The sequence below is a fragment of the Andrena cerasifolii genome, chromosome 4, assembly GCF_050908995.1.
Source record: "Andrena cerasifolii isolate SP2316 chromosome 4, iyAndCera1_principal, whole genome shotgun sequence".
Lineage (NCBI taxonomy): Eukaryota > Metazoa > Arthropoda > Insecta > Hymenoptera > Andrenidae > Andrena > Andrena cerasifolii.
In genome coordinates, this window is record NC_135121.1 from 748,591 (window position 1) to 766,991 (window position 18,401).

General features: G+C 43.3%; 2 protein-coding genes across 2 annotated transcripts in view; both read right to left on the minus strand.

Moving 5' to 3' along the window:
* LOC143368075 (uncharacterized) overlaps nt 1-18,401 on the minus strand; it is a 153,843-nt gene that overhangs the window by 18,516 nt on the left and 116,926 nt on the right. The gene's annotated exons all lie outside the window — the stretch shown is intronic.
* The window catches only part of LOC143368071 (oligosaccharyltransferase complex subunit ostc), a 58,265-nt gene continuing 41,077 nt past the window's right edge, over nt 1,214-18,401 (minus strand). Inside the window, exon 4 of the mRNA XM_076810446.1 lies at nt 1,214-1,494. Coding sequence (XP_076666561.1) covers nt 1,476-1,494 — 19 coding nt within the window. The 3' untranslated portion in view covers nt 1,214-1,475. The remainder of the gene's footprint in view (nt 1,495-18,401) is intronic.

The following is an 18,401-nucleotide window of genomic DNA, read 5'->3' on the forward strand; positions in this document are numbered from 1 at the left end:
TCCGGTGGCGGGTCAGGTCTGAAAAAATCTCCGCGGCGGCAGGATCAGGAGTGATCCCCTCCACGATTACGGTTCCTCTCTCTGAAAAAATTTTCAGGGGTGAAAAAATATTCACTGATACTTCCAAAGTAGCCAAACACAATTATGTTCGAAATTGACGTAAAATCACTAATATTCCATAACTTCAACTCAAATGCGGCACGGGTTCCTGTTGTCCAATCAGTTTAAAACTTTGCACATCTCAGTTTCTCACCAAGTCTCATATTTTAGGGGGGTAAGACCAAAGAAATCGAAAGTTGAAAAGTAAGGACCACCCTAAAGCGCAGCCATATTTGCTCATATGACACTCGCACCGGACGCGCTTTTCGGAAATTTCTACCGACGCGCATGCTCCTTTCCTAGGAACTTTGCGCGGCAACCAGTGGGGAATTTTGGCCGCCACGTACCACGGGTGCACTGAACCTCGGGACTTTCGGTCACAAGATGGCGCTAGTCGAGGGACTTTTGTGGGGAATGAGCTGCCCCCTCCTTGCGTACTGTGCAGGAGTGAGGATATGGCGAGTTCGTGCTTGCGTCGCCACGCAGGCTCGCCCCAGTCTGTTCTGACTAGCATTGGAAAACGTCTGTTTTCTAGAACGTTCGATATTACGTGCTACCACGTGTTCAGCGATACGTTTAGTCACATAACTGCGATACTGCCGGTTTGTCGGCTTTGGCCTGTTGGGCTTGTCGTGTTCGATATCCGACTCTCACCTGTGTGGTTGTTTAGCTCGATGTCGAGCAATCTCGAGTGCATAGTTAGTGGTTGCACGAGATAAAAATGAAACCCCCTTTGGTTACACCAACGTACGTCTTCTGTTCATCCTTCCGATCCAGAACACGTGTGCGGTAGTAGGTCCGCGAGAGAGTGGAAGGTAACGTCTCTACATCATTTACCTCCACCGGTAACACTGAAGTTACCTACACTTTGCGCTTCAGCAGTCGATTGCCTGGTCCCTGGCCTCTGCGATACGCCCTGTGAGGGTGGTCAACCCCTCACCCTGACCTAGAATCGGCATACGGCAACTACTGACTTTTAATAAAAAATATCAACTTCGTCCTCACGGGTTGTGATTCCCAACTTTGTGGTATTAAACAATTCCGCAGAACGGATGAAACAGGAGAACAAGAAAGGTAGGTCAATAATTAATTGTAGTTAACAACTTTAAGTAACTAGGTTTATTACAAGAAAGTTTATTATTATTATTATTACTATTACATACGAAGTACACGCGAACATAAAGAAAGAATCAGAAAGATTCTGTTTTTACGATACTTTTAGCAACTATTACAATGAGAATATTGTTTATAAATGATACTTCTTTAAATGTATTCAATGTATAATACGACAACTTTGGTACTGCAGTCGTATCTGTGTTAGATTCCATATATTTCAGAGATTTTGAATTCCAATGCACAGAATTTCCAAACCAAACTTACGATTGTAAATATCCCCTGAAAAAAGATACATTGTTAATATAAATGTCACGTTATGAGTTTTTGACAGTACTTCGAAAATGTTTTTTAGATCAGATGAATTATTTATTTCTATCTATATTCCATGAGTAATTGGATTTTGTATATTCCGAGAAATTTGTACTTTTCAAATTACCCCCATCACCAATCCTTAAATCGATAATTATTTTTACGCAGTGTTGTAGATATATAAAAGAAGATGCAACTTTTGTTTAAGGGGGGGGGGAGCCACTGTGAATTCTTGCTTCAAATTTTTTTTGTACGTTTTCATAATGTTCCGAGTCTTAAAAATATACCTGCACAGTTTCAAAGTAGGTCTCAAAAAATTGTGGGAGTTACAGAAAGTTTTGTATAGGTAGCGCAGCGCTCGAAACCGAGTGCACGCATAGGTAACTTGATGTTAATCGCCCAAAAAGTTTATGTCTAAGAATCCAAATATATGTAATAAGAGCGATTATGAGCTTATACAGGGTGTCTAAAAATGGTGGAGGTCCTTGAAAAGGGTGACACAGGGGGTGATTGGAAACAACTTTTTCTTACCGAAAATATTGTCCCAAGCTTCGTTAACGAGATATTAACAAAAAAAACCGACCAATCAGAGCGCGCGCCTTCCGCCTGAGCTCCCGGGGTAACGTTGGCTACGCGGTAGGCGGCTACGCTTGTGCTACGAACGTACGAACTAGCAAGACAGCATGCATCAAACGAACCGGATTACATAGTTTTTTTTAAAGCAGAATCTTAAATAATAATTATTTGAAGTGAGAGGCCAAGAAATACGTAAATTTCGTTTTCAAATAACGCATAAGCGAAAAGGTAATGTAACAGAAAATGTACGACAAGTGATAGTAAGTCGTTATTGAGGTAAAAATCCGTTGTTTAATAACAGCCAACACAACTAAAGGGTATAGCCGGTTAAGATGGTCAAATGTGCCCTTGAACTGAATTCAACTCGCTGAGTTACTTATACATTTAGTTAAGTTTCAACATTATATCTCGACCCGGGGTGTAGAAAAGGGTAAAGATAAACAATCAGGTTTTTGCCGAATTTCTCCTATATTAGCGCATGAAAAAAAATGAAGAAAAAAATCAGACGCATTTCTGTTATAGGGGCCCATATTAGAGAATATTTTCAGATTTTTAAATTGAAAAACCAAGCTGTGAAAAATAAAAAACGCAAAAAAATGTAGAAAAATGCAGATTTCGTGTTGAAGTTTTCGAGCGACTAGATTTTTAATTTTACAGTAGTTAGATATTGACATGATTATTATCTACAATTTTTTCAGATTTTTCGGTAAGGTGCGCCATAGTTAAAAAAATCAGAAAACGATATTTTCGAGATATTTAGCGTGAAAACGTGATAAGTAATTTTAATTTTTGCATTTCCGTCATACAGTGAATGCATTATATGATTTTTAATATCTCTACATTCGACAGAGTAATATGTAAACGGAGGGAATTAAGTTAATATGATTAATTGGTAGTGTATACGCATCATATTGTACGAAAGAATCAATCAGCGCCGCAATTAGCGGAGTGGTTAGAGTGTTAGACTCCAGAACTGCTGCATACTCTCTTTTGTCGTAGGTTCGCACCCCACCAAGGTCCAATTTTTTTTTTTCATGATATAAAATTTTTTCATCGTTGATTACATGACAATACACGATATTCATTTAAAAATGTTTCTAGAATATTTTAAAAATATTTTATCATAAGGTTTCCATAAAAATAATTTAAATGCACCGCCGCGCCGGTTTTCTGCCTATGTATTGTTCTAGCTCCGGATAGTTTATAATATTTTGTCAATGGAATAGATGTGTGGTATTGGCTTATGATATGTATTCTGAATCCACTGGTTGAATTGTGGTCGCAGATGTCGGGATTGCCATAAGCCAGCTGTAGTATACAGCTGTTATTATGCTTTATTACATTATAATACATTATATTAAATTGCATTGCATTGCATTTTTGTTATATTTTGGTTGGTATGTTATACTATTGATTATTGATCAGGGAATCAATGTAATGAATCAATGTAAAATTTCCGCTAAACAGTAACCGCTAACTGCTAACGTCTTTGACTGAGTGGCGGCACGCGCGCCTTCCGTCAAAGGCGGCGCAACGCGTTTAGTTTTGTGACGAAATCGGCCACATGTGTGTGGCCGTCAAAGCGAATCGAGTCCTCGATCGGTGCAGAACGACTTTTTAACCGGTGACCGTTTGTCCGTTTCAACATGTCTACCAGAGAAGTGCAAGTTGTCGACAGAAAAACTGTGCGTGCCAAGTGTATTAAATGTAATGTTCTGATTCGAAAATCATACGGGCAAAAGAAAACAAGAAATTCGGTGGCTGAAGCCGCAAAGTTTCCTGGGATTTTAGACAATGTGGTGGCTGTTGGTGATATACTTTGCAATAAGTGCCGTCTTTTCATATGTAGAACTACCGAACTTAGTACAGTTTCTCAACTTCAAGAATATCAAGAGATTCCACACTCTTTAGAATCTTCAGACAGAGAATCCTCAATAGCAATGCCTATTATAGCCTATATCCACAAGTGAGCCATTTCCATTTGAAGCACATACGCTCGAAACCTCTTTATCTGAAGATATAGTTAACACATCATCGTCACTTCAGGAATCATCAACCGATTCCGATCCATTATCAACAATTGAAGACCCATCAGTTATTTTAGATGTTAGTACCTCTGAAGAATCGAATGTAGAGTACATCGAAATGCCATTTTCCAGGGTAGTTGCCACCCATGGGTATTGTTTCGTGTGTGGGTCCAAAAAAGGTATTATCAACGTGCCATTTGAAACACGAAAGCAAGTATTCATCATGCGCAGATTATATGTGCCTAAAGGAAATCGGTGCTGCCCCAGTCACTTGTTAAAAAAACGGTTGTTTCACAATATCGTTGCAAACTTACGGGTTCATTCTAATACTAGTTTAGTCGAATGTAATGAATTAAGAGATCATTTTGAATATATTGCACTCACAAGGGAAGGTCGCGATCCGGACGAGCGCTTTTTGAACGAGACCGGGCTCAAATTATGGGGGCCGATGGGCATTAAAAAAGTGCAAAACATTAGGGGTATCTCGCTAGCCGTTTTTATAAAAAATGGCTTTAAACATATACAGGTTACTAGATATAAGAAAACAATCAAGTTCTTAACAGAAGCTGTTGTAGCTGCGAGCGTTACGCCGCAGGTTCATGTTCTAGAGGTCGTACGTTCGAGACTCGGCAATGGAAGTTTCATTTTTTTATTTTTTCCAACTGCATTTCTATTTCTTATTCCTTTTTTTACTCACTGCTATATAAATAATATATAAGAATTATAGAGTATAGGATGTGGACTACAATTCTTAATAACACGCTTTTTATTAATCAACTTATTTTTTTATTAATAACAAGTGTGGCTAAAGCGTTTATTAAAATAAAATTCGTTTTTTAATAATTATGTATTTGGCTACTGAATATATATGTGCGCAGAAATTGCAAATAATATAGATGTGAACATAATATTATAATGAGTACATGCAATACATAATACAGCAATAGTAGAAGTAAACATACAAATGTATGGGATGTGGCGTATTTTTTCAATATATTGTTGCGAGCACCCTTTGGTTGGAATCCAGGGCCTGCTGGTGCTCGTGACAAGAACAAGAGGACAGCGAGAAGAAGGCGATCGGATCGATCGCCTGTCAAGCTGTCATTCGATAGCCAGACGCCATTACAAGCAGACGCATCGACATATACATATTTCTTGCGCGTTTGTGATTACATTCGGTTTATCTGTTACCCTGTTTCTGTTAATGTTCTATTGTTTCTATTGTACTTTAGTATTAAACGTCTACTATGCCTAACCGAAACTATAACATTGGTGTCAGAAGTGGGATGCCCACTCGCGCATCCGCGGCCTCTTCAAACATTTCTCCTTCAGCGACGGGGGATGCCTCCATACAGGAACTTCTCACCTCCCTCCAGTTAAGCATCGTGGGACAGATGCGGGAACAGCGGAGGGATGACGAGGCCCGCTGGCAGAGGGAAGCCGCTGACCGACAGACACAAGCGGCTTTCGAGGCGCGCATGGCGAATATGGAGGAGCGAATTCAGGTCGTAACCGCTTCGTTACAAAACGGCTGTAGTTCGGTTGGTAGCGGCGCGAACCCTCGGGGTGGGGAGAATGTGCCTGTTGTAAATAGTGTTGTAAATTGTGTTCCCCCGGCGCATGTCCCCGCACCCGTCAGTGTGCCCGCCGCTGCTTCTTTGTCGGAACCGCACGTTCTCAGTTTGGGATACGCTGTGAAACCGACAATATTTAATGGGAAAAATTCGTGGGAGGAGTATAAGGTGCAATTTGAGACGATCGCGCGCGCGAATGGTTGGAATGACCAAAAGAAGGCTACAGCCTTGATCGCTTCTCTCGGGGGCTCTGCGAGGAGCGTCCTCACGACGCTCTCCGCTGCCCAATGTGAAAGTTTCGCGGAATTGGTTTCGGCATTCGAATTCCGCTACGGGGCGAAAAATCTGTCCAATTTGAACTACGTACTCTTCCAGAGCCATATGCAGCGGAGAGATGAAAGCATCTCCTCGCTCGCCACCAAAATCGAACGTTTAGCGCAGTCCGCGTTCGCCGACTGCCCGGTGGAAACCCGTGACAAGCTCGCCGCGTCTCAATTTGTGACGGCATTGTCAAGCTCTGCCATGCAGCGGGAGCTGCGGCTCGGCGGGTTCACGTCCCTAAGAGCCGCGGTGACTAGAGCACTAGAAATTGAGGCCGTTGAGGCGATGTCTCGCGGCCCCCCGGTCGAGTCACGAAAAAGGTACTCGGAGAAACGGAAGGCTAAACCCTCCGAATTTACAAAATTCCCGGAAAAGAGGAGGAGGATCGACAAGCCCGAGCACCAGAACGACGACACACCAAGGATTACCTGCTGGCTCTGTGGCAAAACGGGCCACGTTCAAAGGAACTGCTTCAAGGCCAAGAACGGCCGGACCAACGACGCCCCCAGGAGACCCAACTCGGGAAACGGGAAGCGGACGGTGTAAGGGGGAGACGCCGGACCTTGAGGAGCAGTCCCCCGGTCGTCAAGAGTGTGGCGATGCGGGAGGCGACTGGAGATCCAGAAATTCCGTACGAAGAGATATGCGTATGTGGAAAAATTGCGGGGAAACCCTGTAGAATCATCTTAGACACGGGTTCCCCCGTTAACCTTCTGGACAAGGAGTTGTGTCCGTCGAAGGGCATCGTCCGGACGAGACTCGAACACTACGGGTGAGAAAATTAAAGTCTTCGGTAAGAAGAGCTTGGAAGTCAACATCGGAGGACTTTCGAGCGTAGAAGACTTCTACGTCGTAGACATGGTGGAGAAGTGCATCCTGGGAGCAGCGTTCCTGAAGAAACACGGTTGCAGCATCGACCTGTCCCGGAGTGTGCTGTGCCTTCCCGGCAAACCGGAGATACGCCTGGGCGAACCGACCGCCGAGAAGAAGCGGCAGGAAGAAGAGAAGGAAACGGTCGTCCCACAGCATTTGGAGGAGCTGTACACACGCTGCTCGTCAGGTTTGTCAGAAAGCCAGAAGAAGCTGTTTGCTGACCTGCTCTATGAATTTCAGGATGTTTTCGCCACGGATTCGAACCAGATCGGGACCTGTGATCGGGGGAAACACACCGTTAACACTGGAGACTACCCACCCATAAAACAGGCGCCGCGGAGGCTGCCTCTACATCGTCGAGCAGAGGTGGAAGAACTGCTCCGGAAGATGAAGGCCCAGGGCGTGATCGAAGAATCACGGAGTCCCTGGTCCTCTCCGATCGTCCTCGTAAAGAAGAAGGACGGGACCATAAGATTCTGCGTAGATTTCCGACGCCTGAACGAAATTACGAAGAAGGACTCGTATCCTCTTCCCCGGATCAAGGATACCCTGGACGCACTCGCCGGATCTTCGTGGTTCTCGACTGTGGACTTGCAGAGCGGATACTGGCAGATCTCTATGGACGAAAAGGATCGAGAGGAAACTGCTTTTTCTGTAGGAACAGGATTGTGGCAGTTCAAGGTGATGCCCTTCGGATTGTGCAATGCCCCCGCAACGTTCGAACGCCTGATGGAAGACGTACTACAAGATCTGACCTGGAAGATCTGCTTAGTTTACTTAGACGACATCATTATCTACGGGAGTGACTTCGAGCAGGAGCTCGAACGCCTTCGAGCAGTGTTTTCGCGCCTACGTCGAGCCGGACTATTGATGAGCCCCAAGAAATGCTGCTTCTTCTGCCGAGAAGTGAAGTATCTGGGCCACATCGTCACCGAGAGCGGAGTCAAGACGGATCCAGAGAAGATCAGAGCAATATCGGATTGGCCACAGCCGAAGAATATCACGGAATTAAGAAGGTTCCTCGGATTGTGTACGTATTACCGAAAATTTGTGAAGGATTTCTCCAGGATTGCCAAGCCCCTGCATCGCCTCACCGAGACCAAGCAGGATTACCGTTGGACCAAAGAATGCCAAGAAGTTTCCAGGAGCTGAAGAAGAGACTCACCGGAGCCCCGGTACTAGCGTACCCAGTGGCAGGAAAGGACTTCATTTTGGATATGGACGCCTCCTCCGGCTTCGCCATAGGCGGCGTCCTCTCACAGGAACACGAAAGACAAGAAAAGGTTGTCGCCTACTTCTCCAAGACTTTGGGGAAAGCTGAGAGGAACTACTGCGTCACCTGGAGAGAGCTACTGGCAGTGGTGAAATCCATCGAACACTTCCATCACTACCTTTACGGACGAAGATTTATCGTAAGGACGGACCATGCAGCGCTACGTTGGCTACTGACCTTCAAGACCCCCGAAGGACAAGTCGCACGTTGGATTAAACGACTACAGGAGTACGACTTCGAGATTCGTCACCGGGAAGGGAAAGCTCATAGGAACGCCGATGGACTATCCAGAAGACCTTGCTCCGAAGAAGACTGTAAGAACTGCGATCGACTAGAGAAGAAGGAAGCGGAAGCGGAAAGAGGTTTTACGACGAAGATTCACGGGATATTCTACGATGATGAGAGGACTGAGTGGAAAAGAAGTCAAGAAAAGGATGAAGAAATAGGGTTCATCCTTAAAAAGAAAGGGGAAGGGGAGAAGCCCGTCTGGCAAGACGTCGCTCGTTTCTCCCCGCAGCTGAAGTATTACTGGACAATCTGGGACTCGCTGGAAGTTCACGAAGGTTTACTTTGCAGGAAATGGGAGTCCCACGATGGCGCAACGACCTCGTGGCTTTTGGTGGTGCCACACGAAAGGGTTGCAGAGGTACTGCAGGAGTTTCATGATGCTCCAGCAGCTGGACACTTCGGAGTAAACAAGACCTTGGCGAGGATTCGCCAACAGTTCTTCTGGCCCACGTGTCGACAGGACGTTGAAGAGTGGTGCCGGCGGTGTGACACCTGTGCGGCGAAGAAGGGACCACGCCAGACGGGAGCAGGGAACCTGAAAGTGTACAACGTGGGAGCTCCGTTCGAGAGGCTTGCCCTGGACGTTGTGGGTCCGCTCCCGAGGTCCCAAGCCGGGAACAGGTTTATGCTGGTTGTGGCAGACTATTTCACCAGATGGCCGGAGGTCATCGCGATGCCAGACCAGCGAGCTGTCACAGTGGCAAGAGCTCTTTTGCATAACGTAGTTCGTCGTCATGGTGTACCGTTAGAGATACACACGGACCAAGGAAGGAACTTCGAATCCTCCGTCTTCAGGGAACTGCTGAAGCTGCTTGGAATCAGAAAGACACGAACAACTCCCCTGCATCCTCAATCCGACGGGCTGGTAGAACGTTTGAACAGGACATTGCTTCAATACCTCGCAATGTTTGTTTCAGAACACCAGCGGGATTGGGACGAGTGGATCCCCATGTTCCTCCTCGCTTATAGATCAGCACGTCACGAGGCTACGCAACTGACCCCAGCGATGATCCTGTATGGCCAGGAACTTCGTTTACCCCTGCAGTTATGGAGAGGATTACCTCCAGAAATAGAGGAAGACCAGGACATTGAACAGGGATACTCCGAATGGATCCGAGGGAAAATGAAGAAGATCCACGAATTTGTTCGCCGCCGTCTGGACATCTACAGCTCCAAGATGAAGACGTGGTACACAGGCACGTACACGCAGTGGAGTTCCAGCCAGAAGAACGAGTGTGGTTGTTTCAACCAAGAAGAACGAAAGGGAAATGCCCGAAACTACAAGGTGACTGGGAAGGCCCATACGAGGTAGTGGATCGGATCAACGACCTCGTCTATAGGATACAACGTTCGCCTAGGAAGAAGTGCCAGGTTCTCGATACCCCACGACGAGGGACAAGGTGTCGGGGGACTGCCACCGCGGCTGGGATACGCACTCCCGAATTCTTCGAATGTGCCATAATAGCGTGGCGGTCCGCAGCGGGGGCGCGGACATAGGTGAAAGCGCCCCGCTAGCCCCCTGGAGGAGACCCCACGAGCCCCCGGGACGGCCGGGATGGAGGATCTCGTGGGGTACCCAGGAAAAAGAAGGAGAAGGGTGGACAGCAGACGGGAAATGGCATCCCCAATCACCAGGCGGACAAGCGGTGCTTGGACCGGCTGGAGGGGATGTCGCGGAGACGGGAGCGCTAACCGGACGCACAGGACGGTCCCCTGGGACAGCACCAGAGGCCTAGAAGAGGAATGGGGCCATCAGGATGCCAAGGATTGGAGTACTGGAGGAGTATTGAAGAAAGAAGAGAGAAGACTCCACGAGCTGGAAGTACCGGGCGGATTGATCGGGGAACGGGCCGATAGCAAGCTCATTGTTTAGGTGTGAGCCTCTGCTTTCGTGCTCGGTTCGCCTTTCCGTCCTCCAGGTTCTCTCGACTCCAACGTCTTTCAATATCAAAATGGATCGGCTAAAGTGTTGTCGCTTATTTATTAGGCAACCCTGCAGATAGCCGCCTGGAGTAATACCGGAAGGAATTTGGAGTAGCGTCATCCGAGGGAGCACAGGACAACGCGTCAGCCGGAGGCACGACCGCGAGCTGGAGCAGGGACGGTTTACACACTTTCGCACGCGAGGGACCCAGGAGCAGGAGAGGAAAGAAAAAAAAACGGAAGAGAGAAGAGACAAGGAAAAAGAATGACAGTACCGACCGCCGGACGACAGGACTCCCCCACCCGTTTTTGCCCAAGAAGAGGACGCGTTGCCGAAGAAGAGAAGCCTTACCAAGAGAGAAGCGCCCAAGAAAGAAGACGCAAGTGGAGGGTAAGGACGGGAAAGTTCTTCGGGGGAATCCGCCGTACCCACGCCTTGCCCAGGGTTTTTGGGTGGTTTTCCCCTTGGGCGTGAAGGCGAATGCCGAGGCGCCGGACGGAAGAGGCCACGCAGCGTTTTTCCACTCTTTCGGACCAGGGTACGGCTGCCAGCAACGAAGAGGCTGCAGCGGTCGGGACGACCACTCTTTCAGAGGGGGAGGCAGTGTTGCGAGCACCCTTTGGTTGGAATCCAGGGCCTGCTGGTGCTCGTGACAAGAAAAAGAGGACAGCGAGAAGAAGGCGATCGGATCGATCGCCTGTCAAGCTGTCATTCGATAGCCAGACGCCATTACAAGCAGACGCATCGACATATACATATTTCTTGCGCGTTTGTGATTACATTCGGTTTATCTGTTACCCTGTTTCTGGTAATGTTCTATTGCTTCTATTGTACTTTAGTATTAAACGTCTACTATGCCTAACTGAAACTATAACAATATTATAATGTAAATACCACAACATATAGGACATTCCATGATACTGGAAAATAATAAAATACCGCCGACATTAGTATTAACCGATGTGCACCACGGGGAGGTTGTCGGTCGGTTTTTCACATAATATGAATAACGCCACATGTGATGCAACATGAATCACGCAACATGTAGTATACCAACAGTAAAAGTGCGCATAGATTGTAACGTCTGCAATAACAAATAAATTGTAATATCGTGAAATATTAGAAAATATTATACACAAGCCGTTAAGGGGGCCGTCTCCTTTTTGTTATGGTCCGAATCGATCGAAGCGCCCTTGTAAACAGACGGACCCTAATGAAACTACTGCGGTCGGTAAAAAGAAGTTGTACAATGGTGACATCTACCGGTACTCTACGTAGACGAATTTTTGACAGCATAGTTGCCGCATGTTCTGTTGTCTCCGTCTCTGCCGCGCTGTTGCCACAGCTCCTTCTATTGAGAAGCTTGGAGGAATACGGCACGAGAGCTGCGTCTAGGCAGCGATCGCCGGGCTCCATGTACCGCTGATGGAGGGGGGAACATCGACAGGAGCGGTGGTTATGTGTGAGGAACTGCGGTGCATCAGTCACGCACACATAACCACCGCTGTAGGTGTTTCCTCGTGCATCAGCTGTAGCTGGAGCCCGCCAAATCCTGCGTCTAGCATCAGAGCCTCGCTGAACGTAAAGGAGGATAGCACTATTGAAAGATAGAGAGGTTGAGTAGTGAAGTTAGGAAACATGTCAATGAAACAATACTAATTTAGTATTTATTTATACATAGAACGATGCAATACTTTGTACAATCAATGTGCAAATTCAAAGCATACAATTTGAATAAGGTACATCACCGAAGTGTAACATGCCGATCGTAATGAAATTTATGACTGCTGTAATTCTTCTAAAAACATATGCCGCTTTTTTTTCATCTAACTATACATCAAATTATCTTTTATATCAACAAGAATTGTCTGTTTCAATAATAGTTTTGTACATGGTTTTCTTCGGAATTGTTATTCCACGGTTGTAAAAATTTATCAATATAAACCAGAGTTCAGTACTAACAATACTGATATTTGGGAATGTCCCATTAAACGATTTTATTTAGCTACGATCCTCTGTTTGTTTGTTTGTTTGATTCAAATCTGGAAACTCAATTTTAAACCACTTCCAACCATCCAATTCCCTCGAAACTTTGCAGAGGTGCGTAGTTTGGTTGACAATACAAAATTATGAAAAAACTCCGAGTGGGTGAAAAAATTACCTAGTCACCAATAAATAATAACCCATAACAATAAATCAACCATTCTTCAAGCAAACTGTTAAACTGCATACAGCAATAAGAGTAATGTAAATCCACAAACACTAAAAACTAGAAAAAGTATATTAAAAAATTTATAATAAACGATTTTATGAAAAATGCATTAAAAAATAAAAAATAATTATTTTCTTATACTACAATTTCGATGGTGTATTTGCACATAAAATCGTGGAGCAGGATATCTCGCAACAAATTCATTTCGACACTTGAGGCTATACTAAATTGATTCATATTCTGTTATGAAATATTCTGAACCACGTTTTTATTTAAAGTTGAAAAACACCATCGAAATTGTAGCACAACACTAGAAGTATTTTTTAGTTGTTAGTGCCTTTTTGACAAAATCGTTTAACAGAACATTTTTTTATATTTTTTTTGTTTCTAATCAAGTTATAGTCATTACAATAAATCAATCCAACTTCATTGGAGAATTGAAATTCGACATTCAAGCTTTCGCCCCTTTGAAATGGACAGATAAAAATGGTGTATTTCCTCTTCTTCTTTGACGGTCTTCCTACAATTTTCTTAGGTCGCTCGTACCGAAAGATGACATAGGCAGTGTGGATCTGTAACACATTATGAAGTTCATTAGGAAATACTTAATTGTAGTTTTGTAAACGTACAAAATTTTACTGTAGATGTATAAGCTGTTAAACTTTACCTGAAATATGGTACTTATCATTCCATTTGTCCTGACATTACTGTCCCATAAACCATGTTTGCAGTAATTTGGTAAAGAATCCGCCTGTAACAAATGATCGCAGACATTTCTGTAAGTTTTATATAAAAGTAAAAATTTGTTTCAATAATTCGTCGAACATCATGTATACCTGCGAGGCCCGTGTGAATCAACCTGGCGCATTTGATCGAGCCCGATTCCGTCTGTCTGCTCCTGTGAACTAGAGCTGTTACTTTTTTACCCGTCGGGTACTCGGCTACCCGAAACAACTTCAAGGAATTGAATGCTTTATTGTCTATGGTATTGTTTGATATTAGGTAAAAATGATCGAACAATACCACATTCAATGGCTTGAACTTATTCCGGGTAGCCGGTTACCCGACGGGTCAAAAAGTAACAGCTCTACTGTGAATTTAGAAATGTGTCTGAAAAAATTAAAGGGTGAATTAAATTTATTATTTTCTTCTTCACTTCTTCGGGGAAGTGACGGCGGCGTCGATCGACTCGCGTGATCATATGATCCGCGAGTAAGAGTGCCATCGCTGGCACTTGTCACCACTGACGGGGTCAGTGGTACCGCGCTTTACAACGCGGTGCGACGCCGGGCCGTTATAATAGTTTCATTATTTCTGGAGGGAGACCTTTTTCGCTTTTTCAAGCTTTTCGGTTTTTCTTTCGCTCTCTCTGCTAGAATAAATTGTGGCTCCCGAATAGTCATGCACCTATTGTGCCGACTATCTATTAATTCGGGTAGCATGCATTCTAAATAAAATTGAACAAGTTTTGGCTCCATTTCTCTTTTCCAAAACGCATCATCTCTCTCTATTTTTATAGATTTCAACCCTTTCGGGGTCCAAAGGCAAAATATACAGTACTTTCTGTCAGTAATGTGTAACTGGCCTTGTATTTGATAAAAATAGTGATGCGTTTTACTTATCGAAATACCTGCGTTACGCGTGAACATGCGCCGGACAGCGGGAACTTGTTCAATAGCTTCTTCAGGTGTAAAGTTCTCCGCTGATTTGGGGCATTTGATTTCCAAAATACCCTCTTGACCGATGATTCCATCCGGTGAAGCTCCTAAGAAGGCGATGCAGCTGTCGATGAAAAATCCACATTCCGCAATATCTGTATATTGCTTCTTCAATTCTTCGCGAGCAATATTCTCGCATTCTTTCCCGTATTCCACCGCGGGTGCACTAATTATCTTCGGATAAAGAATTGATTTTACTGTATTTGCGCAAAGCGTGTCAGGTCGGCGACGGCACACTTGTCCAAAATTGGATGCTGTCAACAATTTGGACCTGTACTGCAACCATTTGCGGTTCTTTGTGTGGGGTTATTTTTATTAATACTGAAAGTTCCTATGTATAGAATTAGTTTTTTTTTTTTGGAAGTTGGTAAGACGAGGTGTGTGGATTTGTGGTTGTGTGACGAGAGAGAGAACACCCGAGTGTAATGTAATCCTCATAATTATTTCTTAATTATATTCAGTTAATCTTCAATAAATGTGTGTCGTATTATTGAAAAAGACCTATTCCACCACAAATGGTAGCAGACCGTGGTTGGTGTTTTTTTTTTCTTTACTAAAGAGTGTTTTATGTGGGGATACTTGTCATAACCTAAAAAGGAACACGTGTTGCGACCATGGCGGATCATTGGAACATAGCTGCGGTAGAACCACTGGACGACGCAAATTACTTCTTGTGGCGTGAAAAGATAGAAGGGATACTGAGATCCAAAAAACTATGGAAGAAAGTTATAGGAGTCAAAGCACCTGAGAAACCAGTAGAAGGTGAGCAAAATTATGATACCAAATATAAAGCGTGGAATGAATGGGATGATGACAACTATGCTGCCAGAACAATAATTCTGAACACGATGACAAAAGCACAACTGTTAAGATATAGTCAGGAAAGGAACGCAGATAAATTATGGTATTCAATAAAGAACAATATGGCAGCAGAAACCGAGCAACTGAGAGCCAGATCCTTAAGTGAGTTATCGAACCTACGTATGAAAAAAGAAGAAAGCGTGGATACTTATATAAATAGAGCAGAAGCCCTTAAAAATCAGTGTGTGCAATTAGGTAAGCCTATCGAAGAATATGAACTAAGAATGTATATCTTAAAGGGTTTGAAATCTGAGTTCGATCAAAATGTAAGAGTGTTAGAATGCCAGAGGGACGTCACAATCAATGATATAAGGTATACACTTAAACAGGAAGAGTTGCGAAAGGAAAAAAGAAGAGAAGACAAAACTGCGAGAGACAATGAAAATGTAAGAAAGGTAAAAGAAAGAACAAAAAGTGAGATATATTGCTACAACTGTGGCAAGAAGGGTCACATGGCAGACGACTGTTACAGTAAAAAGAAATGTTTTAACTGCCAGGGATATGATCACATTGCAGCAGAATGTAAGAAGTCAAGAGGATTTGGATCATCACGAGGAAGAGTGCATCGAGGGAATCATCGAGGAAATGGAAGAGGAAGAGGCAATGGGGATGGTCGTGGAAGAGGAGAAGCAATGATGAAAACAAATGAAGAAATGGTGGCAACGACAAGTGAAGGAACATACGAAGGAAAAGTGTCAGAAAAGAACCAAGGAGATAGAGATACTGAGTGGCTATTAGATTCAGGCACAACAAGCCATATGACGAGCAATGCAAAAATCTTTGATACGATAGATCAAGACACAAGAGAAATAACTTTGGCAGACAAAGAAGGAAGAAAGCTGATTTCTGATGGAGTAGGAGAAGTTGTAATGAAACAGCAAGAGATTCAAAACAGAGTTAGATTGAAAAATGTGTTGTGTGTTCCTGATTTAAACACAAATCTATTATCGGTGGCGAAATTTACTGATCATGGATATAAAGTAGAATTTGATAAAAAAGGTGCAATAATATATAAGAAAAAAGGGGAAATACAAATGACAGCTGTGCGTATAGGGAACGCTTATTATGTGAAATCGAAGATATTGAATGACGAACAAGCAGCAACGGTAGAAGAAGACGACATTGGCACAGAAGACTCGGGCATGCAAACAAAAGAATTGTAGAAGAGATGAAGAATGAAGACCTGGTTATAGGGATGAAAGAATCTGACAAGATGAATGTACAGTGTGAATCGTGCATTGAAGGAAAGGCATGTAGGAAAATTCATCGAAGAATTGGAGACAGGAGAGCTAACGAATTAATGGAACTGTGGCATATGGACCTAATTGGGCCCATAAAGCCATCAACAAAAGGAGGTAAGAAATATATCTTCACAATAATCGACGATTACTCGAGAGTAATCTTTGTGTCATTGTTGCAAGAAAAAGGTGAGGCATCGAATGCACTTAAGAAATTAATTATATTAAAAGAAAATGAGACGGGAATGAAATTGAAAGGAATTAGATCAGATAATGGTGGAGAATTCATCGGAAAGAACCTGAGAAACTGGTTCGAATGGAAGGGCATTAGACACGAGTTAACTCCAGCGAGAACGCCACAATGCAACGGAGTTGCAGAAAGAGGGAATAGAACGATAATAGAGATGACAAGAGCTATGCTTTCAGATTCCATGATGCCAATGGATTTTTGGGGAGAGGCTGTATACACAACAGTACATATCAGAAATAGGATCAAATCAAGTATACATGGAAAGACACCATACGAAGTGTGGTATGGAAGAAAACCAAACATAAAATACATGAAAAGGTTTGGATGTGTCGCATATATGCTGAATAAGGATGGAAACAGAAAAAAATTTGAGCCAAAAACTACTAGAGGAATATTTGTGGGATATGCTGCAAATAATACGTATAGAATATATATTCCACAGAAAGGAAAAATACAGAGTGACTGTGATGTGAAGTTCGATGAAAGTAAAAAAGGGGTAGAATTATTATACAATCAAGAAAGAGGGGAGTGTAAAAAAGAGAATGATCTAGTAATAGTAGGATTAGATTGTGAGAATGAAGACAACGAAGATAAAGCTAATGAAGAAACAGAAGAAAATGTTGAAGAAATGAGTGAAACAGGCGACAGCGATTACGTAGACGCAATAGAGAACGAATTTATTGAAGAAAATGACATACATAGTGAAGATGGAAATGAATTTGAAAGTAACGAAATTCATGAACAGGAAATAGAGATAAGAAGAAGAGGACGACCAAGAGGAACAACTACCGAAGAGATACAACAACGAAGATCTCAAGCACAAGAGGAAGAAGAACAACAGGCGGATGAAATGAGACTTAGAAGATCTGAGAGGATAAAAAACAAGAATTTAGCGATGCTAATAATTGATGAAGAAATACCCAAGACTGTGCAACAAGCCAAAGAGTCAAAAAACTGGAACAAATGGAAACTAGCAATGGATGAGGAGATGAAGTCTATGGAAAAACATGAAGTATGGGACCTTATACCACGCCCAAAAAATAAGAAAACAATAAATTGCAAGTGGATTTTTAACATAAAAGAGGATCCCAGTACAAGGGAACGACGATATAAAGCTCGTCTGGTGGCTATAGGGTGTGGACAGCGTCCAGGATTCGACTATGATGAGACGTTTGCCCCGGTTATCCGGACAGAAACAATCAGATTACTTTTTAGCATAAGCGCTGAAAAGAAGAGGAAGGTACAAATTTACGATGTAAAAACCGCGTTTTTACATGGAATCTTAAAAGAAGAAATATTAATGGAGTCACCGAAGGGATATGATAGAAGTAAAGACAAAATATGTAGACTAAAAAAGAGCATTTATGGACTCAAACAAGCAGGAAGGTGTTGGAACGAATACATGACGGAAGTTTTTATAAACAATGGGCTATGTCAGTCATGTGAGGATCCATGTTTATTTTACAAACAAGAAGGAAAAGAATCATTATATTGCGGTGTTCATGTAGATGACATAATAGCTGTATCAAGTAACCACGAAATTGAAGAAAAGTACATGAAAAGAATAGGAAAGGAGATGGATATAAAAAGTCTGGGCGAAGCTAAAGGTATACTGGGACTTCAAGTTGAGCAAGAGAAAGGATGTATACGTGTACATCAAGAAGAATATATCACTAAATTGTTAGAAATGTACGGGATGCAGGAGTGCAATACATCTTCAACCCCAATGGATGTAAATGTGA